This window comes from Pezoporus flaviventris, unplaced genomic scaffold, assembly GCF_033815535.1.
Source record: "Pezoporus flaviventris isolate CSIRO_AGI_PZ_B2104156 unplaced genomic scaffold, CSIRO_AGI_Pfla_v1 ptg000091l, whole genome shotgun sequence".
Taxonomy (NCBI): domain Eukaryota; kingdom Metazoa; phylum Chordata; class Aves; order Psittaciformes; family Psittacidae; genus Pezoporus; species Pezoporus flaviventris.
Window position 1 is genome coordinate 4,822 of NW_026892639.1, and position 22,441 is coordinate 27,262.

Consider the following 22,441-nt stretch of genomic DNA (forward strand, 5'->3'; position numbering starts at 1 on the left):
CAATGGAAGAGACCCAAGGGGCACCCCCCCGGGTGCTGGGATGAGCTTAATGCCTTGTTGGGCAGATGTCCACTGAGCAGTGATGGAGGAGAGGGGGATGCCCTGAAAAAGTGGGATGCTCCAGTTGGATGCAGGGATGAAGTGGGATGCTCCAGCTGGATGCAGGGAAGAAGCAGAACCATGGAAGGTTGGGTTCTCCTTCATCATTTGGGTGTGGAGAGCAGCCTTCAGCATGGATTGCAGCCATAGGAAAAGGGGTGATGGGTTCCAACTGGAACAGGGAAGTTCAGGTTGGAGATAAGGAAGTGAGGGTGCTGGGACTCTGGGATGGGTTGGATGGAGAAGGACGGATGGGGCTCAGAGCAACCAGGTCTAATGGAAGCTGTCCCCCCTCCCTCTTCATGCCCTGTTTTAATGGTGGGGCAATGACTGGACTTGATGCTCCTGAAGGTCTTTCCCAACCTGGTTGATTTCCTGCTTCCCAGCTCCTGCTTCCCACTGTTCCCTGCCCTCCATCCCTCATCCCCATCCCTCCCCATGGACCAGAAGAAGAGGTGGGCATGCAAAGCATCCTCTCTGTGGGAAAATAAGGCAACTTTACTGAAGCTCGAGCCACGTGCAAGCGATGCCGTTCCTCAAGACTTCTCCCCCCTTAGAGCCTGCAGCAACTCCTGCACCCGAGTGATGAATTCCAACAGCACCCGGACTGGGAAGTAGCAGAAGCCACTGGTGCTCGAGGCCGTGGGCGCCGGCATCGTCTCCTGGACGGGGGTATGGGAGACGTGCTGGTGGCTCCATGTCGGGGGCGTCGCGGAGGCTGCCGCGGAGCGGAACGTCCTCAGCTGGTAGAGGATCCAGTCGTGGAAGTGCTGCGTCGAGGTGTAGACCCCCGGTTTCTTGGCCCTGGCGCAGCCGCGGCCCCAGCTCGTCAGCCCCACAACCCAGTAGAAGTTGGCGCGCTTCTCCCGGCACATGAGGGGACCGCCGCTGTCACCCTATGGAGGAGAAGGAGAGAGGATGAGGATGGGGATGGGTCGCCATGGCAATGCCGGAGGGGACCACCACTGTCAGCCTATGGGGACGGAAGGGTTCTCCTTCATCATTTGGGCGCGGAGAGGGACCTTCAGCATGGATTGGAGCCATAGGACGAGGGCTGATGGCTTCCCACTGGAACAGGGGAGTTTGGGTTGGAGATAAGAAGTTGTTCCCTATGAGGGTGGTGGGACACTGGCATGGGTAGGATGGAGAAGGATGGATGGGGCTTGGAGCTAGCTGGTCTAATGGAAGGCGTCCCTGCCCCTTGCTTAGAACTGGATGCTTTAAGCTCCTTCCCAACCTAAAGCATTCCATGAATCCATGCTCATGACATGGTTTAGTGGTGGAATCTCGATGCTCTGAAAGCTCCAAGCTCTATGGTCCCTGCGCAGGGATGACGGACCAGGAGCCGGATGTGTTTCCGAAGCTGGGATAAAGGGGGATGCAGAGCAAGGCCCTGCAGATGGGAGAAGAGAAGGGAGCCCCAGTGGCACATCCCTACCTGGCAGGTGTCGATGCCACCCTGCGGGTACCCAGCGCAGAGGTTGTGTCTCTTGATGGCCCCTCGGTACCATTGGCTGCTATTGCAGAGCTTGACATTGATGAGGGGCACCTTGGCCTCCTGCAGGGCTGATGGGGACGATGCCCCCGCTGTGGGGACACAAAGGGGGTCAGGATTAGGGGGACAAGGGATGGATTTGAGGGTACTGGGGGCTGAGAAGCTCAATGGGAGCCGTCAACACCCCCTATGGCCTGGGCTGCATCCCCTTTGCTCTGCATCCTCAGCGTAAGGAGGACAGGGGAGGACCTTCAGCGATGGGCCAAGGGGTGATGGGTTCCAAGTGAACCAGGGATGCTCAGGTTGGAGAGAAGGAAGCGGTGGGACAGTGGGATGGGCTGGATGGAGAAGGCTGGGAGGCTCCATCCCCAGTCGGAGCATTCTCCAATAGACCTGGATGAGCTTTACCCTCCCTTCCATCCCATTCCATGAATCCATGACCCGGCATTCCAAGGCCAACGGGGCCGTCGGGCACTCACTCCTGGCCTCCGTCGCGCCCCATCCGCTGACGAAGCACTCGGAGAGCTGGGATAGCCTGAGCGTCGCATCGGGCAGGCAGGCGAGCTGCACGTGGTAGCCGCACTGCACCGGCTGGTCCAGCTCCAGCAAGGCGATGTCGAAGCCGCCGGAGATGCTGGTGTAATATTCATGGACCACGACCTGCCGGATCCAACGCTTCTGGGTCTCGGAATTGGCCCGAGCCAGGTCCGTGATTCCGACCATCACAAACCAATCCGTGGTGAAGCTGGGAGGCAGTGGAAGAGCAAGGGGTTAGAGCCGTAGGACAAGGGGTGATGGGTTCCGACTGGGAATTGCAGGGTGGAGATAGGGAAGGGATTCCCTATGAGGGCGCTGGGGTACTGAGATGGGATGGAAGGAGAAGGTTTGGATGCTCCATCCCTGGCAGTGCTCAAGGCAGGCTTGGAGCAAGCTGCCCTATGGACGGCATCCCTGCCCATGGCAAGCGGCTGGAAGTGGATGATCCCCAGCTCCTTTGCAACCCAACCCATTCCATGATCCATTCCATTCCATTCTATGGAGAAGAGGGGTGGGAAGCAGCCACATTCCTGCTGCTTCCCAAAGGAAAGCACTGCCCCAGCGCGCCTCAGGCTCAAGGGCTGTCAAGCTGGAAGCAGCCTTCTCCTGAGCGCTCTTCCCAGTGCATCCAGGATGGGGAAGGGGACGGGATGGGAGCTGCTCCTTGGCTATTCCCTATGGCTGGAATCCCTTCTCCCCCTTACTTTTGCCCGACGAAGCAGTGAGCGGCCGTGAGGACCCAGTGGGGGGTGATGAGGGACCCCCCGCAGATGTGCAAAGAGCCATTGGCCGTGGGGACCTGGATGCTGACCATCCATGGCCAGGCGCCCTGCTGCGCATCCACGCCTCCGACGATGCGCGACATCCCATAGTAATCAGCCATGGGACGGATACCGCAGGTCCCTCTGGAAGCACAAGCCCAACATTTGATGGTTAGGCATGAAGGGAGAGCATTGTCCGACCCCATAGGGTGCTGCAGGGACAAGGGACCCTATGGGGCGCCCAATAGATGAGCATCATCTTGCCCCATAGGGTGCTTCAGGGACAAGGGACCCTCTGAGGCGCCCAATAGATGAGCAGCATCTTGCCCCATAGGGTGCTTCAGGGTCAGGGGACCCTATGGGGTGCCCCATAGCTGCGCTTTGCCACCGCATGGGGTGATGGCAAGGAAGTGGTGCTCCCCCAAGGTCACCACCCCATTGGTGTGACCATGGTTGGGAGCAGCAGTATCTCCCTGTGGAATACCAGGAGCCCCAGAGCCTGGGGCCACTCACCCACAGCTGTCCCAGGAGCCATGCACCAGCCGGGCCAAGAGCAGCAGGATGAGGACACGGAGCAAAGCCCTCGCTGCCATCACTGCTAAGGGCGACACCAAGGAGCTGCCACCAAAGACCTGCAACCAAGGAGCTGCTACCAAGGAGCTGCAACCAAGGAGCTGCAACCAAGGAGCTGCTACCAAGGAGTTGCAAGCAAAGAGTGACTACCAAGAAGCTGCTACCAAGGAGCTGCTACCAAGGAGTTGCAACCAAGGAGCTGCAACCAAGGAGCTGCAACCAAGGCGCTGCAAGCACCACTGCGCCCAAAGCGCAACTGCCACAGGGATACGGGTGCTGGATGCAGGTCCCTTTGTGCTGGGGCTGATGTCATAGAGAGGCAGGTTCCATGGGAGGGAGGGGGGGGTCCATGGGGAGGCTTCCATGGGGGGATCCATAGGGGGTTCAATGCGGGGGGCATATGGAGATGGGCGTGGTTCTGATGGGCTTGGGGTGATCTGAATCCCTGTGGGATGCTCTGGAGCTCTGTGGAATGCTCTGGAGCCCTGTGGGCTGCTCTTCTTGTGGGATGCTGTGAATCCCTGTGGGATGCTCTTAACCCCTATTGGACACTCTGCTTTCAGGGTGCTCTGAATCCCTATGGGATGCTCTGGAGCCCTGTTGGATGCTCTGAATCCCTATGGGATGCTCTGTTTGTGGGATATTCTGGAGCTCCCTTGTGCCACCAGCTCATTCCTAAGATCCATATGTAATGCGTGGGGTTTGTTGATGAAGAAGTTTGGGGGGAAGGAGGCTCTCTGTGGCTGTCGTTATGTGAAACAGTTCTCCTTTCTGACTCTGTACCTGTTGTACTCTGCAAGTAATGGGGGGGGGGGAGGTCAGTTGTATTGTTGCGCGGGATTGTGAGAGAGAAAAGGGGGCTGGGTGGCTCGAAGTGGTGTCTTGTTGCAACGCTTGAGGGGAGGGGGCTGCGACGGGGAGGAGGCTGGCAGTGGAGGCTTCTCGAAACCTCCCGAAACTTCTCGGTAATGAGACCCCTGCAAGAAAGGGAACCAATGGGGAAGAGCCACGTCAACATCCGAGTGAGGAGGGGCGACAGGATTGGCTGGGGCCTTGAACCGAAAAAGATAAAGGATCACCTCCCAGGGACGGCGTGTGCGCGTCTTGGGCAGAGCGGGGGACTCCCTGGGGCACTCAGCGCTGTTTTATCTGCTATCGCTTACTCAGTTTAGTAAAACCTATACTTGAAACCGCAATTGGCTACAATATTGATAACACATACACCAGAGAACATCCACACTGCAGCACAGGGGTGTGGGATCATGGAGTCATGGAGCCACGGAGTCGTGGAATGGGTCGGGTTGAAGGCACCTTAAAGCTCATGCAGCTCCAGCCCCTGCCATGGGCAGGGACGCCTTCCATAGAGCAGTATGCTCCAAGCCCCATCCAATCATGCCCGCTTCCAGGAACGGCCCACAAACTCCATTCCTTCTGCCCCAAGCCCTTTCCAATCCCTTCTTTTCCCACCCTCCCCCCCCACCGCCCCCCATGCCCCCCGAGTTCCATGGTTTTGGCACCATTTGAACTCCCACCTCCCCTCCAAAGCTGTATGGACTTGTGCCCTGTAAAAGAGATGTTGGAGCGTGCCCATTCGCAGCAGCTGCTAGAAAACGCTAAGGCAAAAGGCAGAAAGATTCCAATGGGATGGCAGTGTTCTAAAGCAGGCGTTGAATTGCATCATGGGCAGACTCAGAACGATCAGACAGGTTCATGTAACACGTTCTGTCACAGCCTTGCCAACCGCGTCCTTGAGCTAATAGCACAAAGTCTATGGCAGCTCTGTGTTGAAGGGTAGCGTGTTTGACTGAATCGTTCTCTGTTAACAGACCATTGCTGGGGGTGAAAAACCTGCGGGGCAGAGGCTGGGTTTCTTCCCGCCTCTCACCGGGAGGAGTGGACCCCCCGCCGCCCCGCAGCGCGCATCTTGGCGCCTGCCGGAGCACACAAAGGCGAGGGGCGGGCGAGTATCAGAGCCCTCTGCCCGCGGGCAGGCAATGGGGGGAGCCCGCCGGAGCCTGCTGCTGCCGCCGCCGGGCGAGTGAGGGAGCTCGCGGCAGCGGGGAGGTGGAGGCGGCGCGCCCGTGCTCCGCAGCTCCTTGTCCCGCCGCCACCGGGCGCAGCCCCTCGGCCGGAGGGGAGCCGCCGCCGCAGCCTCCGCTGGGCTCCCGCGGGAGCGCCGTTTTCCTCCCCGCCGTCCAGCCCGCGGTTCGCCTCGTGCCGGACGGGATGTGGAGCATTCAGGCTGTGGGGCAGGTTCACAGCACCTCGATTTTCCGCTTCTGTTTTAATGTTTTTCCACGTATCGTGCTGTTAGAAGAACCTCGCCAATCTGTTTTAATTGATTTTTACTGTAATTAATATCGAGAGACAAGAAGCAAGCAGCGCTGGGTGCGCCGGGGAGGCTCCGCTCCGCCCCGCCCCGCGCGAGACGGCACACCGGGAACTGCTGGTGATAGTCTCTTACACTTTGGGGTTTCCCGGGCTTCTTGGGTTTCAGCCAATCCTGTTGTCTTCTTTTCCCGGGCTTCTTGGGTTTCAGCCAATCCTGTTGTCTTCTTTTCCCGGGCTTCTTGGGTTTCAGCCAATCCTGTTGTCTTCTTTTCCCGGGCTTCTTGGGTTTCAGCCAATCCTGTTGTCTTCTTTTCCCGGGCTTCTCCACCTCTTGTTGGGGTCTTGTCTCCGGGTCAAGAAATATGATGTCTCTCACAAGTCTGACCGCCATCTTAGCCCCCATAAATTCCACTCCTGATGTGTTCATTTGTTCAGCGCACAGGTTTCACAACGTTCTGTAACAGGACATATCTCTAAGTTACCTAGCCCCCCTTTTTCTAAGCACATTCACGCACTTTAAACAATGAACAAAACATTTCTGTGCACAATATTGCGGTTGACCCAGGGGAATTATTCCCTTGGTTCTTCTTCCTCCTCACTGTGGTATTGACAGGGACACTTACCATACCCTTTGCACATAGCACAGTGATCACAAGGGATTCCATCTCCACACAAAGTGCAATGATCGCTAGGACCCCTGAGTTGCTGACACGAATCACTCTGATGTTGCTGCCAGCCTGTGCGACCTGTCCCCATCCTGTCCGCAGCATCCCTACAGTGACCCCCTGCCACCCAGCTTCATCCTGGCTGCCTCTTGTGGTATGCGTGCTGCGGGGCGGCGGGGGGTCCACTCCTCCCGGTGAGAGGCGGGAAGAAACCCAGCCTCTGCCCCGCAGGTTTTTCACCCCCAGCAATGGTCTGTTAACAGAGAACGATTCAGTCAAACACGCTACCCTTCAACACAGAGCTGCCATAGACTTTGTGCTATTAGCTCAAGGACGCGGTTGGCAAGGCTGTGACAGAACGTGTTACATGAACCTGTCTGATCGTTCTGAGTCTGCCCATGATGCAATTCAACGCCTGCTTTAGAACACTGCCATCCCATTGGAATCTTTCTGCCTTTTGCCTTAGCGTTTTCTAGCAGCTGCTGCGAATGGGCACGCTCCAACATCTCTTTTACAGGGCACAAGTCCATACAGCTTTGGAGGGGAGGTGGGAGTTCAAATGGTGCCAAAACCATGGAACTCGGGGGCATGGGGGGCGGTGGGGGGGGAGGGTGGGAAAAGAAGGGATTGGAAAGGGCTTGGGGCAGAAGGAATGGAGTTTGTGGGCCGTTCCTGGAAGCGGGCATGATTGGATGGGGCTTGGAGCATACTGCTCTATGGAAGGCGTCCCTGCCCATGGCAGGGGCTGGAGCTGCATGAGCTTTAAGGTGCCTTCAACCCGACCCATTCCACGACTCCGTGGCTCCATGACTCCATGATCCCACACCCCTGTGCTGCAGTGTGGATGTTCTCTGGTGTATGTGTTATCAATATTGTAGCCAATTGCGGTTTCAAGTATAGGTTTTACTAAACTGAGTAAGCGATAGCAGATAAAACAGCGCTGAGTGCCCCAGGGAGTCCCCCGCTCTGCCCAAGACGCGCACACGCCGTCCCTGGGAGGTGATCCTTTATCTTTTTCGGTTCAAGGCCCCAGCCAATCCTGTCGCCCCTCCTCACTCGGATGTTGACGTGGCTCTTCCCCATTGGTTCCCTTTCTTGCAGGGGTCTCATTACCGAGAAGTTTCGGGAGGTTTCGAGAAGCGTCCACTGCCAGCCTCCTCCCCGTCGCAGCCCCCTCCCCTCAAGCGTTGCAACAAGACACCACTTCGAGCCACCCAGCCCCCTTTTCTCTCTCACAATCCCGCGCAACAATACAACTGACCTCCCCCCCCCCCATTACTTGCAGAGTACAACAGGTACAGAGTCAGAAAGGAGAACTGTTTCACATAACGACAGCCACAGAGAGCCTCCTTCCCCCCAAACTTCTTCATCAACAAACCCCACACATTACATATGGATCTTAGGAATGAGCTGGTGGCACAAGGGAGCTCCAGAATATCCCACAAACAGAGCATCCCATAGGGATTCAGAGCATCCAACAGGGCTCCAGAGCATCCCATAGGGATTCAGAGCACCCTGAAAGCAGAGTGTCCAATAGGGGTTAAGAGCATCCCACAGGGATTCACAGCATCCCACAAGAAGAGCAGCCCACAGGGCTCCAGAGCATTCCACAGAGCTCCAGAGCATCCCACAGGGATTCAGATCACCCCAAGCCCATCAGAACCACGCCCATCTCCATATGCCCCCCGCATTGAACCCCCTATGGATCCCCCCATGGAAGCCTCCCCATGGACCCCCCCCTCCCTCCCATGGAACCTGCCTCTCTATGACATCAGCCCCAGCACAAAGGGACCTGCATCCAGCACCCGTATCCCTGTGGCAGTTGCGCTTTGGGCGCAGTGGTGCTTGCAGCGCCTTGGTTGCAGCTCCTTGGTTGCAGCTCCTTGGTTGCAACTCCTTGGTAGCAGCTCCTTGGTAGCAGCTTCTTGGTAGTCACTCTTTGCTTGCAACTCCTTGGTAGCAGCTCCTTGGTTGCAGCTCCTTGGTTGCAGCTCCTTGGTAGCAGCTCCTTGGTTGCAGGTCTTTGGTGGCAGCTCCTTGGTGTCGCCCTTAGCAGTGATGGCAGCGAGGGCTTTGCTCCGTGTCCTCATCCTGCTGCTCTTGGCCCGGCTGGTGCATGGCTCCTGGGACAGCTGTGGGTGAGTGGCCCCAGGCTCTGGGGCTCCTGGTATTCCACAGGGAGATACTGCTGCTCCCAACCATGGTCACACCAATGGGGTGGTGACCTTGGGGGAGCACCACTTCCTTGCCATCACCCCATGCGGTGGCAAAGCGCAGCTATGGGGCACCCCATAGGGTCCCCTGACCCTGAAGCACCCTATGGGGCAAGATGCTGCTCATCTATTGGGCGCCTCAGAGGGTCCCTTGTCCCTGAAGCACCCTATGGGGCAAGATGATGCTCATCTATTGGGCGCCCCATAGGGTCCCTTGTCCCTGCAGCACCCTATGGGGTCGGACAATGCTCTCCCTTCATGCCTAACCATCAAATGTTGGGCTTGTGCTTCCAGAGGGACCTGCGGTATCCGTCCCATGGCTGATTACTATGGGATGTCGCGCATCGTCGGAGGCGTGGATGCGCAGCAGGGCGCCTGGCCATGGATGGTCAGCATCCAGGTCCCCACGGCCAATGGCTCTTTGCACATCTGCGGGGGGTCCCTCATCACCCCCCACTGGGTCCTCACGGCCGCTCACTGCTTCGTCGGGCAAAAGTAAGGGGGAGAAGGGATTCCAGCCATAGGGAATAGCCAAGGAGCAGCTCCCATCCCGTCCCCTTCCCCATCCTGGATGCACTGGGAAGAGCGCTCAGGAGAAGGCTGCTTCCAGCTTGACAGCCCTTGAGCCTGAGGCGCGCTGGGGCAGTGCTTTCCTTTGGGAAGCAGCAGGAATGTGGCTGCTTCCCACCCCTCTTCTCCATAGAATGGAATGGAATGGATCATGGAATGGGTTGGGTTGCAAAGGAGCTGGGGATCATCCACTTCCAGCCGCTTGCCATGGGCAGGGATGCCGTCCATAGGGCAGCTTGCTCCAAGCCTGCCTTGAGCACTGCCAGGGATGGAGCATCCAAACCTTCTCCTTCCATCCCATCTCAGTACCCCAGCGCCCTCATAGGGAATCCCTTCCCTATCTCCACCCTGCAATTCCCAGTCGGAACCCATCACCCCTTGTCCTACGGCTCTAACCCCTTGCTCTTCCACTGCCTCCCAGCTTCACCACGGATTGGTTTGTGATGGTCGGAATCACGGACCTGGCTCGGGCCAATTCCGAGACCCAGAAGCGTTGGATCCGGCAGGTCGTGGTCCATGAATATTACACCAGCATCTCCGGCGGCTTCGACATCGCCTTGCTGGAGCTGGACCAGCCGGTGCAGTGCGGCTACCACGTGCAGCTCGCCTGCCTGCCCGATGCGACGCTCAGGCTATCCCAGCTCTCCGAGTGCTTCGTCAGCGGATGGGGCGCGACGGAGGCCAGGAGTGAGTGCCCGACGGCCCCGTTGGCCTTGGAATGCCGGGTCATGGATTCATGGAATGGGATGGAAGGGAGGGTAAAGCTCATCCAGGTCTATTGGAGAATGCTCCGACTGGGGATGGAGCCTCCCAGCCTTCTCCATCCAGCCCATCCCACTGTCCCACCGCTTCCTTCTCTCCAACCTGAGCATCCCTGGTTCACTTGGAACCCATCACCCCTTGGCCCATCGCTGAAGGTCCTCCCCTGTCCTCCTTACGCTGAGGATGCAGAGCAAAGGGGATGCAGCCCAGGCCATAGGGGGTGTTGACGGCTCCCATTGAGCTTCTCAGCCCCCAGTACCCTCAAATCCATCCCTTGTCCCCCTAATCCTGACCCCCTTTGTGTCCCCACAGCGGGGGCATCGTCCCCATCAGCCCTGCAGGAGGCCAAGGTGCCCCTCATCAATGTCAAGCTCTGCAATAGCAGCCAATGGTACCGAGGGGCCATCAAGAGACACAACCTCTGCGCTGGGTACCCGCAGGGTGGCATCGACACCTGCCAGGTAGGGATGTGCCACTGGGGCTCCCTTCTCTTCTCCCATCTGCAGGGCCTTGCTCTGCATCCCCCTTTATCCCAGCTTCGGAAACACATCCGGCTCCTGGTCCGTCATCCCTGCGCAGGGACCATAGAGCTTGGAGCTTTCAGAGCATCGAGATTCCACCACTAAACCATGTCATGAGCATGGATTCATGGAATGCTTTAGGTTGGGAAGGAGCTTAAAAGCATCCAGTTCTAAGCAAGGGGCAGGGACGCCTTCCATTAGACCAGCTAGCTCCAAGCCCCATCCATCCTTCTCCATCCTACCCATGCCAGTGTCCCACCACCCTCATAGGGAACAACTTCTTATCTCCAACCCAAACTCCCCTGTTCCAGTGGGAAGCCATCAGCCCTCGTCCTATGGCTCCAATCCATGCTGAAGGTCCCTCTCCGCGCCCAAATGATGAAGGAGAACCCTTCCGTCCCCATAGGCTGACAGTGGTGGTCCCCTCCGGCATTGCCATGGCGACCCATCCCCATCCTCATCCTCTCTCCTTCTCCTCCATAGGGTGACAGCGGCGGTCCCCTCATGTGCCGGGAGAAGCGCGCCAACTTCTACTGGGTTGTGGGGCTGACGAGCTGGGGCCGCGGCTGCGCCAGGGCCAAGAAACCGGGGGTCTACACCTCGACGCAGCACTTCCACGACTGGATCCTCTACCAGCTGAGGACGTTCCGCTCCGCGGCAGCCTCCGCGACGCCCCCGACATGGAGCCACCAGCACGTCTCCCATACCCCCGTCCAGGAGACGATGCCGGCGCCCACGGCCTCGAGCACCAGTGGCTTCTGCTACTTCCCAGTCCGGGTGCTGTTGGAATTCATCACTCGGGTGCAGGAGTTGCTGCAGGCTCTAAGGGGGGAGAAGTCTTGAGGAACGGCATCGCTTGCACGTGGCTCGAGCTTCAGTAAAGTTGCCTTATTTTCCCACAGAGAGGATGCTTTGCATGCCCACCTCTTCTTCTGGTCCATGGGGAGGGATGGGGATGAGGGATGGAGGGCAGGGAACAGTGGGAAGCAGGAGCTGGGAAGCAGGAAATCAACCAGGTTGGGAAAGACCTTCAGGAGCATCAAGTCCAGTCATTGCCCCACCATTAAAACAGGGCATGAAGAGGGAGGGGGGACAGCTTCCATTAGACCTGGTTGCTCTGAGCCCCATCCGTCCTTCTCCATCCAACCCATCCCAGAGTCCCAGCACCCTCACTTCCTTATCTCCAACCTGAACTTCCCTGTTCCAGTTGGAACCCATCACCCCTTGTCCTATGGCTGCAATCCATGCTGAAGGCTGCTCTCCACACCCAAATGATGGAGAACCCAACCTTCCATGGTTCTGCTTCTTCCCTGCATCCAGCTGGAGCATCCCACTTCATCCCTGCATCCAACTGGAGCATCCCACTTTTTCAGGGCATCCCCCTCTCCTCCATCACTGCTCAGTGGACATCTGCCCAACAAGGCATTAAGCTCATCCCAGCACCCGGGGGGGTGCCCCTTGGGTCTCTTCCATTGGGTGTCGTGTGCGCTCCCCCCTACTCCTCCCCCACCCCCCTCGCCATAGTGAACATTCAAAGCTCAATGAAGGGGGGACACCCTCATCCATCACCCTGGTAGGGGGGGCATTAATGTCATAGGGGGGTCCATAAGGGGAGGAGGTTTAAGCTTCAAGCCCTGGGGTGATTTGGAGTGGGGACACACTTAGGTCCAGAGAGACCCCCCCCAAAATGGGTTGGGTGGTTCTGGACTGGGGGGGGGGGGGGGGTGTGTCCCGGTTTTGAGGGGGGCCATGGTTGGAAGCAGGCATTGGGGAGGTGCTACGGGGGGGGTGGGGGGGGTGTGATGGGGGGGCACCCATTTCCAGCAGGTTTTTCTGGGGGGAGTCCCAGTACCCGCTGGTGGGGGTCCTAAGGGAGAGCCCATTGGGGGGGGTCACAGCACCCACTGGTGTTGGGGTCACAACACCCACTGGTGGGTGTCCAATTGGGAGGTCCCATAGGCCGGGGTCCCAGCAGCCAGTGTGGGGGGGCACCGTGAAGAGATCCCAGAACCCATGGCGGGGGTTCTCAAGGGTTGGTCCCAGAACCCAGTATGAGGAATCCCATGGGGGGGTTTGCCAGCACCCATTAGGGAGGTCCAATGGGAGAGCCCATGCGGGGGGTCCCAGCACCCATTAGTGGGGGTCCCATAGGGGGATGCCAGCAGCGATGGGAGGGGTCCAATGAGGTAATGCTATGGGGGGGGGGTCCTAGCACCCATTGGCAGGGGTCTAATAGGGAGGTTCCCTGGGATTTTGTATGGATTTGTCTCTTGTAAAAGAGATGTTGGAGCGTGCCCGTTCGCAGCAGCTGCTAGAAAATGCTAAGGCAAAAGGCAGAAAGATTCCCATGGGATGGCACTGTTCTAAAGGAGGCATTGACAGCAGATGCCTGGAACAGAACAGGGCAGGTCAGGGTTAACCCCCGAGCGTGCACAGTGGAAGTGCGTTCTGTTTGGGCTGGTTTCAATGGCTGGATGGAGGATGGAGCTCCTGTGCAGCGCCAGGGCCGGGTTCTAAGGCTGTGAGCAGGGGAGAGCTCCTGTTAAAGTGCGTAATCCTGAAAGTCCTGCATGGGAAGGCGCCTGCCCTTCAAGAACCTGGGACGAGGCTGTGCTTGTGTTCCCACAGGTAAAGGACCTCGCTGGGTCCCTGCAGGATGGGCTCCTCCACTCTTGTCTTCTGCCTCTTCCTCACAACAGGACTGCCCCTGCCGTGGCTTCCGCCCAGCCACAAGAGAGCATCTGCAGCCAATGGACAGGACAAGACGCCCTGTGCCTGCCGGGTGCCAGAGCCAGGAGTGCTTTCAGGCTGCTGTGGGATGCCTGGGTGGGGGCTGGCATTCCCTCAGCTGCTCCAGCAATGGCAGCCTCGGTTCCTGGGCACACGGGGGATGCTGGGGGTACAACAACCAGGAGCTCTTTACAGCCACAAGAGATTCCTCTGTTAACACTGTAAAATGGATCTGGATCTGCATTTTCTTTCTAGAGCTCAAGCCCAGTTGTGAGTGCAGAAAGTGAACTGTTCTTTCCCTGTTCATCTGCTAGGGTAGGAGCACGAGGGAGAAACTTGTATTAAGAGGGTTGGTTTTGTTCGTTTTCATTGGCTTAGGCAGTTTCTGATTGATGGAGCCCCAGCACGAGCATGGATAAAGTGGGGTTTGGAGGCACAGGGCTGTAAGAGACATGGGGTCCACACGGATGCTACCACAAGAGGCAGCCAGGATGAAGCTGGGTGGCAGGGGGTCACTGTAGGGATGCTGCGGACAGGATGGGGACAGGTCGCACAGGCTGGCAGCAAGGTGGCATCTGATGGCTGGGAAAGGCTCCCTGAGAGCTGCAGCACAGGGACAGCAGCCAGGCCCTGCTGGACCACAGCCACCAGCACTGGGGCACCGACAGCATCCAGACTGGGGAGGTTATAGCAACAGCCAGGGGTGCAAGCTGTGGGCACCCAGAGCCACTGGTTGGGGTGGGGCCCAGTGGTGGCACTGGGGCAGCGCTGAGGGCCAACCTCTTGCTGCCCCATCCCCATTTAACCCAAGAAGTTCTCTGTCCCCATCCAGCCCGGTGTCCCCACAACCTGTCCTGCACCAGTGTCACCGGCAAAAGGCAGCAGTTTCACCCCCAGAACCACCTCAGCCTGGACACTTCCCTGCACCATAGGTGATGCTTGGCATCCCCAGGCTGCTGGAGCAGTGACCGCCCTGTGGCCCCACGCTGTGGGACAGCCCATGGGGCCAGCAGGCCCCTGCCCCTATCAACTGTCAGCAGTGCCTGGGGTGCAGAGCCCACACGGGGCAGGGGCTCCAGGGCCCTGCACGAGCCCCCACGCTGCTCCCTGCAGATGGATTTTCTCCCAGCTCCTCCGCAGCCGGGATCCAAGCATGGAAAACCGTCACTGCCGGCGGCTGCGGGAGGCAGCGCTGGGCTCCCCCCGCCCCGCCTCCTCCTCCACAGCCCCCCCCTTAATGAGGCAGAGGAACCAGGAGCAGCCTGGAAGGTTGAACTGGAAGCTGGGAGCAAGCAAAGGGGACACGGAATGGGGGACACGGAATGGGGGAGAGAGCAGGGACTGGGGGGTGACTGTGGGAAGCAGAAAGGCTGAAGGGGATCGTGGTGGGGCTGCAAGGAGGGCGTAGAGGAAGGAAGAAATCTGGTAACCGGGTTAGGGACATGGGGAGGGATCCAGGAGCCATCAGCATAAGAGCTGCGTTGGCTGGGGGGTGCGAGCAGGAGGGACAGGGGTGAGTTCTTTGGGTCTCCTCTTGCTGCCCTTCCGGGTGCTGTTCCCCCAACGAGGCTCTGAGGAAGACAAGAGCAGAGAAGCAGATGGGGCAGCTCCTGGGCAACAGCAGCAAACCCAGAGCCCCTTCCCGAAGAGGATCTGTGAGTTACATCAGAGTGATTCGTGTCAGCAACTCAGGGGTCCTAGCGATCATTGCACTTTGTGTGGAGATGGAATCCCTTGTGATCACTGTGCTATGTGCAAAGGGTATGGTAAGTGTCCCTGTCAATACCACAGTGAGGAGGAAGAAGAACCAAGGGAATAATTCCCCTGGGTCAACCGCAATATTGTGCACAGAAATGTTTTGTTCATTGTTTAAAGTGCGTGAATGTGCTTAGAAAAAGGGGGGCTAGGTAACTTAGAGATATGTCCTGTTACAGAACGTTGTGAAACCTGTGCGCTGAACAAATGAACACATCAGGAGTGGAATTTATGGGGGCTAAGATGGCGGTCAGACTTGTGAGAGACATCATATTTCTTGACCCGGAGACAAGACCCCAACAAGAGGTGGAGAAGCCCGGGAAAAGAAGACAACAGGATTGGCTGAAACCCAAGAAGCCCGGGAAAAGAAGACAACAGGATTGGCTGAAACCCAAGAAGCCCGGGAAAAGAAGACAACAGGATTGGCTGAAACCCAAGAAGCCCGGGAAAAGAAGACAACAGGATTGGCTGAAACCCAAGAAGCCCGGGAAACCCCAAAGTGTAAGAGACTATCCCCAGCAGTTCCCGGTGTGCCGTCTCGCGCGGGGCGGGGCGGAGCGGAGCCTCCCCGGCGCACCCAGCGCTGCTTGCTTCTTGTCTCTCGATATTAATTACAGTAAAAATCAATTAAAACAGATTGGCGAGGTTCTTCTAACAGCACGATACGTGGAAAAACATTAAAACAGAAGCGGAAAATCGAGGTGCTGTGAACCTGCCCCACAGCCTGAATGCTCCACATCCCGTCCGGCACGAGGCGAACCGCGGGCTGGACGGCGGGGAGGAAAACGGCGCTCCCGCGGGAGCCCAGCGGAGGCTGCGGCGGCGGCTCCCCTCCGGCCGAGGGGCTGCGCCCGGTGGCGGCGGGACAAGGAGCTGCGGAGCACGGGCGCGCCGCCTCCACCTCCCCGCTGCCGCGAGCTCCCTCACTCGCCCGGCGGCGGCAGCAGCAGGCTCCGGCGGGCTCCCCCCATTGCCTGCCCGCGGGCAGAGGGCTCTGATACTCGCCCGCCCCTCGCCTTTGTGTGCTCCGGCAGGCGCCAAGATGCGCGCTGCGGGGCGGCGGGGGTCCACTCCTCCCGGTGAGAGGCGGGAAGAAACCCAGCCTCTGCCCCGCAGGTTTTTCACCCCCAGCAATGGTCTGTTAACAGAGAACGATTCAGTCAAACACGCTACCCTTCAACACAGAGCTGCCATAGACTTTGTGCTATTAGCTCAAGGACGCGGTTGGCAAGGCTGTGACAGAACGTGTTACATGAACCTGTCTGATCGTTCTGAGTCTGCCCATGATGCAATTCAACGCCTGCTTTAGAACACTGCCATCCCATTGGAATCTTTCTGCCTTTTGCCTTAGCGTTTTCTAGCAGCTGCTGCGAATGGGCACGCTCCAACATCTCTTTTACAGGGCACAAGTCCATACAGCTTTGGAGGGGAGGTGGGAGTTCAAATGGTGCCAAAACCATGGAACTCGGGGGGCATGGGGGGCGGTGGGGGGGGAGGGTGGGAAAAGAAGGGATTGGAAAGGGCTTGGGGCAGAAGGAATGGAGTTTGTGGGCCGTTCCTGGAAGCGGGCATGATTGGATGGGGCTTGGAGCATACTGCTCTATGGAAGGCGTCCCTGCCCATGGCAGGGGCTGGAGCTGCATGAGCTTTAAGGTGCCTTCAACCCGACCCATTCCACGACTCCGTGGCTCCATGACTCCATGATCCCACACCCCTGTGCTGCAGTGTGGATGTTCTCTGGTGTATGTGTTATCAATATTGTAGCCAATTGCGGTTTCAGGTATAGGTTTTACTAAACTGAGTAAGCGATAGCAGATAAAACAGCGCTGAGTGCCCCAGGGAGTCCCCCGCTCTGCCCAAGACGCGCACACGCCGTCCCTGGGAGGTGATCCTTTATCTTTTTCGGTTCAAGGCCCCAGCCAATCCTGTCGCCCCTCCTCACTCGGATGTTGACGTGGCTCTTCCCCATTGGTTCCCTTTCTTGCAGGGGTCTCATTACCGAGAAGTTTCGGGAGGTTTCGAGAAGCCTCCACTGCCAGCCTCCTCCCCGTCGCAGCCCCCTCCCCTCAAGCGTTGCAACAAGACACCACTTCGAGCCACCCAGCCCCCTTTTCTCTCTCACAATCCCGCGCAACAATACAACTGACCTCCCCCCCCCCCATTACTTGCAGAGTACAACAGGTACAGAGTCAGAAAGGAGAACTGTTTCACATAACGACAGCCACAGAGAGCCTCCTTCCCCCCAAACTTCTTCATCAACAAACCCCACGCATTACATATGGATCTTAGGAATGAGCTGGTGGCACAAGGGAGCTCCAGAATATCCCACAAACAGAGCATCCCATAGGGATTCAGAGCATCCAACAGGGCTCCAGAGCATCCCATAGGGATTCAGAGCACCCTGAAAGCAGAGTGTCCAATAGGGGTTAAGAGCATCCCACAGGGATTCACAGCATCCCACAAGAAGAGCAGCCCACAGGGCTCCAGAGCATTCCACAGAGCTCCAGAGCATCCCACAGGGATTCAGATCACCCCAAGCCCATCAGAACCACGCCCATCTCCATATGCCCCCCGCATTGAACCCCCTATGGATCCCCCCATGGAAGCCTCCCCATGGACCCCCCCCTCCCTCCCATGGAACCTGCCTCTCTATGACATCAGCCCCAGCACAAAGGGACCTGCATCCAGCACCCGTATCCCTGTGGCAGTTGCGCTTTGGGCGCAGTGGTGCTTGCAGCGCCTTGGTTGCAGCTCCTTGGTTGCAGCTCCTTGGTTGCAACTCCTTGGTAGCAGCTCCTTGGTAGCAGCTTCTTGGTAGTCACTCTTTGCTTGCAACTCCTTGGTAGCAGCTCCTTGGTTGCAGCTCCTTGGTTGCAGCTCCTTGGTAGCAGCTCCTTGGTTGCAGGTCTTTGGTGGCAGCTCCTTGGTGTCGCCCTTAGCAGTGATGGCAGCGAGGGCTTTGCTCCGTGTCCTCATCCTGCTGCTCTTGGCCCGGCTGGTGCATGGCTCCTGGGACAGCTGTGGGTGAGTGGCCCCAGGCTCTGGGGCTCCTGGTATTCCACAGGGAGATACTGCTGCTCCCAACCATGGTCACACCAATGGGGTGGTGACCTTGGGGGAGCACCACTTCCTTGCCATCACCCCATGCGGTGGCAAAGCGCAGCTATGGGGCACCCCATAGGGTCCCCTGACCCTGAAGCACCCTATGGGGCAAGATGCTGCTCATCTATTGGGCGCCTCAGAGGGTCCCTTGTCCCTGAAGCACCCTATGGGGCAAGATGATGCTCATCTATTGGGCGCCCCATAGGGTCCCTTGTCCCTGCAGCACCCTATGGGGTCGGACAATGCTCTCCCTTCATGCCTAACCATCAAATGTTGGGCTTGTGCTTCCAGAGGGACCTGCGGTATCCGTCCCATGGCTGATTACTATGGGATGTCGCGCATCGTCGGAGGCGTGGATGCGCAGCAGGGCGCCTGGCCATGGATGGTCAGCATCCAGGTCCCCACGGCCAATGGCTCTTTGCACATCTGCGGGGGGTCCCTCATCACCCCACACTGGGTCCTCACGGCCGCTCACTGCTTCGTCGGGCAAAAGTAAGGGGGAGAAGGGATTCCAGCCATAGGGAATAGCCAAGGAGCAGCTCCCATCCCGTCCCCTTCCCCATCCTGGATGCACTGGGAAGAGCGCTCAGGAGAAGGCTGCTTCCAGCTTGACAGCCCTTGAGCCTGAGGCGCGCTGGGGCAGTGCTTTCCTTTGGGAAGCAGCAGGAATGTGGCTGCTTCCCACCCCTCTTCTCCATAGAATGGAATGGAATGGATCATGGAATGGGTTGGGTTGCAAAGGAGCTGGGGATCATCCACTTCCAGCCGCTTGCCATGGGCAGGGATGCCGTCCATAGGGCAGCTTGCTCCAAGCCTGCCTTGAGCACTGCCAGGGATGGAGCATCCAAACCTTCTCCTTCCATCCCATCTCAGTACCCCAGCGCCCTCATAGGGAATCCCTTCCCTATCTCCACCCTGCAATTCCCAGTCGGAACCCATCACCCCTTGTCCTACGGCTCTAACCCCTTGCTCTTCCACTGCCTCCCAGCTTCACCACGGATTGGTTTGTGATGGTCGGAATCACGGACCTGGCTCGGGCCAATTCCGAGACCCAGAAGCGTTGGATCCGGCAGGTCGTGGTCCATGAATATTACACCAGCATCTCCGGCGGCTTCGACATCGCCTTGCTGGAGCTGGACCAGCCGGTGCAGTGCGGCTACCACGTGCAGCTCGCCTGCCTGCCCGATGCGACGCTCAGGCTATCCCAGCTCTCCGAGTGCTTCGTCAGCGGATGGGGCGCGACGGAGGCCAGGAGTGAGTGCCCGACGGCCCCGTTGGCCTTGGAATGCCGGGTCATGGATTCATGGAATGGGATGGAAGGGAGGGTAAAGCTCATCCAGGTCTATTGGAGGTTGCTCCGACTGGGGATGGAGCCTCCCAGCCTTCTCCATCCAGCCCATCCCACTGTCCCACCGCTTCCTTCTCTCCAACCTGAGCATCCCTGGTTCACTTGGAACCCATCACCCCTTGGCCCATCGCTGAAGGTCCTCCCCTGTCCTCCTTACGCTGAGGATGCAGAGCAAAGGGGATGCAGCCCAGGCCATAGGGGGTGTTGACGGCTCCCATTGAGCTTCTCAGCCCCCAGTACCCTCAAATCCATCCCTTGTCCCCCTAATCCTGACCCCCTTTGTGTCCCCACAGCGGGGGCATCGTCCCCATCAGCCCTGCAGGAGGCCAAGGTGCCCCTCATCAATGTCAAGCTCTGCAATAGCAGCCAATGGTACCGAGGGGCCATCAAGAGACACAACCTCTGCGCTGGGTACCCGCAGGGTGGCATCGACACCTGCCAGGTAGGGATGTGCCACTGGGGCTCCCTTCTCTTCTCCCATCTGCAGGGCCTTGCTCTGCATCCCCCTTTATCCCAGCTTCGGAAACACATCCGGCTCCTGGTCCGTCATCCCTGCGCAGGGACCATAGAGCTTGGAGCTTTCAGAGCATCGAGATTCCACCACTAAACCATGTCATGAGCATGGATTCATGGAATGCTTTAGGTTGGGAAGGAGCTTAAAGCATCCTGTTCTAAGCAAGGGGCAGGGGACGCCTTCCATTAGACCAGCTAGCTCCAAGCCCCATCCATCCTTCTCCATCCTACCCATGCCAGTGTCCCACCACCCTCATAGGGAACAACTTCTTATCTCCAACCCAAACTCCCCTGTTCCAGTGGGAAGCCATCAGCCCTCGTCCTATGGCTCCAATCCATGCTGAAGGTCCCTCTCCGCGCCCAAATGATGAAGGAGAACCCTTCCGTCCCCATAGGCTGACAGTGGTGGTCCCCTCCGGCATTGCCATGGCGACCCATCCCCATCCTCATCCTCTCTCCTTCTCCTCCATAGGGTGACAGCGGCGGTCCCCTCATGTGCCGGGAGAAGCGCGCCAACTTCTACTGGGTTGTGGGGCTGACGAGCTGGGGCCGCGGCTGCGCCAGGGCCAAGAAACCGGGGGTCTACACCTCGACGCAGCACTTCCACGACTGGATCCTCTACCAGCTGAGGACGTTCCGCTCCGCGGCAGCCTCCGCGACGCCCCCGACATGGAGCCACCAGCACGTCTCCCATACCCCCGTCCAGGAGACGATGCCGGCGCCCACGGCCTCGAGCACCAGTGGCTTCTGCTACTTCCCAGTCCGGGTGCTGTTGGAATTCATCACTCGGGTGCAGGAGTTGCTGCAGGCTCTAAGGGGGGAGAAGTCTTGAGGAACGGCATCGCTTGCACGTGGCTCGAGCTTCAGTAAAGTTGCCTTATTTTCCCACAGAGAGGATGCTTTGCATGCCCACCTCTTCTTCTGGTCCATGGGAAGGGATGGGGATGAGGGATGGAGGGCAGGGAACAGTGGGAAGCAGGAGCTGGGAAGCAGGAAATCAACCAGGTTGGGAAAGACCTTCAGGAGCATCAAGTCCAGTCATTGCCCCACCATTAAAACAGGGCATGAAGAGGGAGGGGGGACAGCTTCCATTAGAGCTGGTTGCTCTGAGCCCCATCCGTCCTTCTCCATCCAACCCATCCCAGAGTCCCAGCACCCTCACTTCCTTATCTCCAACCTGAACTTCCCTGTTCCAGTTGGAACCCATCACCCCTTGTCCTATGGCTGCAATCCATGCTGAAGGCTGCTCTCCACACCCAAATGATGAAGGAGAACCCAACCTTCCATGGTTCTGCTTCTTCCCTGCATCCAGCTGGAGCATCCCACTTCATCCCTGCATCCAACTGGAGCATCCCACTTTTTCAGGGCATCCCCCTCTCCTCCATCACTGCTCAGTGGACATCTGCCCAACAAGGCATTAAGCTCATCCCAGCACCCGGGGGGGTGCCCCTTGGGTCTCTTCCATTGGGTGTCGTGTGCGCTCCCCCCTACTCCTCCCCCACCCCCCTCGCCATAGTGAACATTCAAAGCTCAATGAAGGGGGGACACCCTCATCCATCACCCTGGTAGGGGGGGCATTAATGTCATAGGGGGGTCCATAAGGGGAGGAGGTTTAAGCTTCAAGCCCTGGGGTGATTTGGAGTGGGGACACACTTAGGTCCAGAGAGACCCCCCCCAAAATGGGTTGGGTGGTTCTGGACTGGGGGGGGGGGGGGGTGTGTCCCGGTTTTGAGGGGGGCCATGGTTGGAAGCAGGCATTGGGGAGGTGCTACGGGGGGGGTGGGGGGGGTGTGATGGGGGGGCACCCATTTCCAGCAGGTTTTTCTGGGGGGAGTCCCAGTACCCGCTGGTGGGGGTCCTAAGGGAGAGCCCATTGGGGGGGGTCACAGCACCCACTGGTGTTGGGGTCACAACACCCACTGGTGGGTGTCCAATTGGGAGGTCCCATAGGCCGGGGTCCCAGCAGCCAGTGTGGGGGGGCACCGTGAAGAGATCCCAGAACCCATGGCGGGGGTTCTCAAGGGTTGGTCCCAGAACCCAGTATGAGGAATCCCATGGGGGGGTTTGCCAGCACCCATTAGGGAGGTCCAATGGGAGAGCCCATGCGGGGGGTCCCAGCACCCATTAGTGGGGGTCCCATAGGGGGATGCCAGCAGCGATGGGAGGGGTCCAATGAGGTAATGCTATGGGGGGGGGGTCCTAGCACCCATTGGCAGGGGTCTAATAGGGAGGTTCCCTGGGATTTTGTATGGATTTGTCTCTTGTAAAAGAGATGTTGGAGCGTGCCCGTTCGCAGCAGCTGCTAGAAAATGCTAAGGCAAAAGGCAGAAAGATTCCCATGGGATGGCACTGTTCTAAAGGAGGCATTGACAGCAGATGCCTGGAACAGAACAGGGCAGGTCAGGGTTAACCCCCGAGCGTGCACAGTGGAAGTGCGTTCTGTTTGGGCTGGTTTCAATGGCTGGA

General features: G+C 58.4%; 3 protein-coding genes across 3 annotated transcripts; 2 read left to right on the top strand and 1 right to left on the bottom strand.

The window, feature by feature from the left end:
* Positions 1 to 635: 635 nt before the first annotated feature.
* On the bottom strand, positions 636 to 3,485 carry LOC133280904 (acrosin-like). The gene is made up of 5 exons (XM_061475960.1): positions 3,406 to 3,485; positions 2,836 to 3,036; positions 2,074 to 2,339; positions 1,538 to 1,686; positions 636 to 995 (listed from the first exon to the last, which is right to left on the bottom strand). Exons 1-5 carry the CDS (start codon positions 3,483 to 3,485, stop codon positions 636 to 638), a joined length of 1,056 nt encoding a protein of 351 aa, XP_061331944.1.
* A 5,034-nt stretch (positions 3,486 to 8,519) lies between these two features.
* LOC133280905 (acrosin-like) lies at positions 8,520 to 11,370 on the top strand. The gene is made up of 5 exons (XM_061475961.1): positions 8,520 to 8,599; positions 8,969 to 9,169; positions 9,666 to 9,931; positions 10,319 to 10,467; positions 11,011 to 11,370. The coding sequence occupies exons 1-5, from the start codon at positions 8,520 to 8,522 to the stop codon at positions 11,368 to 11,370; spliced, it is 1,056 nt and encodes a 351-aa protein (XP_061331945.1).
* Positions 11,371 to 17,956: 6,586 nt separating this feature from the next.
* On the top strand, positions 17,957 to 20,807 carry LOC133280906 (acrosin-like). Its single transcript, XM_061475962.1, has 5 exons — positions 17,957 to 18,036; positions 18,406 to 18,606; positions 19,103 to 19,368; positions 19,756 to 19,904; positions 20,448 to 20,807. The coding sequence occupies exons 1-5, from the start codon at positions 17,957 to 17,959 to the stop codon at positions 20,805 to 20,807; spliced, it is 1,056 nt and encodes a 351-aa protein (XP_061331946.1).
* The last annotated feature ends 1,634 nt before the right edge of the window (positions 20,808 to 22,441 follow it).

What these genes read in the sequence shown, in the direction of transcription:
- LOC133280904 (XM_061475960.1), bottom strand. Translation starts at nt 3,485, where the DNA reads ATGGCAGCGAGGGCTTTGCTCCGTGTCCTCATCCTGCTGCTCTTGGCC. An exon ending in CACTGCTTCGTCGGGCAAAA is followed by an intron (nt 2,340 to 2,835) that starts GTAAGGGGGAGA and finishes ACTGCCTCCCAG; the next exon opens with CTTCACCACGGATTGGTTTG. An exon ending in GTGGCATCGACACCTGCCAG is followed by an intron (nt 996 to 1,537) that starts GTAGGGATGTGC and finishes TCTCCTCCATAG; the next exon opens with GGTGACAGCGGCGGTCCCCT.
- LOC133280905 (XM_061475961.1), top strand. Translation starts at nt 8,520, where the DNA reads ATGGCAGCGAGGGCTTTGCTCCGTGTCCTCATCCTGCTGCTCTTGGCC. An exon ending in GGCTCCTGGGACAGCTGTGG is followed by an intron (nt 8,600 to 8,968) that starts GTGAGTGGCCCC and finishes TTGTGCTTCCAG; the next exon opens with AGGGACCTGCGGTATCCGTC. An exon ending in GTGGCATCGACACCTGCCAG is followed by an intron (nt 10,468 to 11,010) that starts GTAGGGATGTGC and finishes TCTCCTCCATAG; the next exon opens with GGTGACAGCGGCGGTCCCCT.
- LOC133280906 (XM_061475962.1), top strand. Translation starts at nt 17,957, where the DNA reads ATGGCAGCGAGGGCTTTGCTCCGTGTCCTCATCCTGCTGCTCTTGGCC. An exon ending in CACTGCTTCGTCGGGCAAAA is followed by an intron (nt 18,607 to 19,102) that starts GTAAGGGGGAGA and finishes ACTGCCTCCCAG; the next exon opens with CTTCACCACGGATTGGTTTG. An exon ending in GTGGCATCGACACCTGCCAG is followed by an intron (nt 19,905 to 20,447) that starts GTAGGGATGTGC and finishes TCTCCTCCATAG; the next exon opens with GGTGACAGCGGCGGTCCCCT.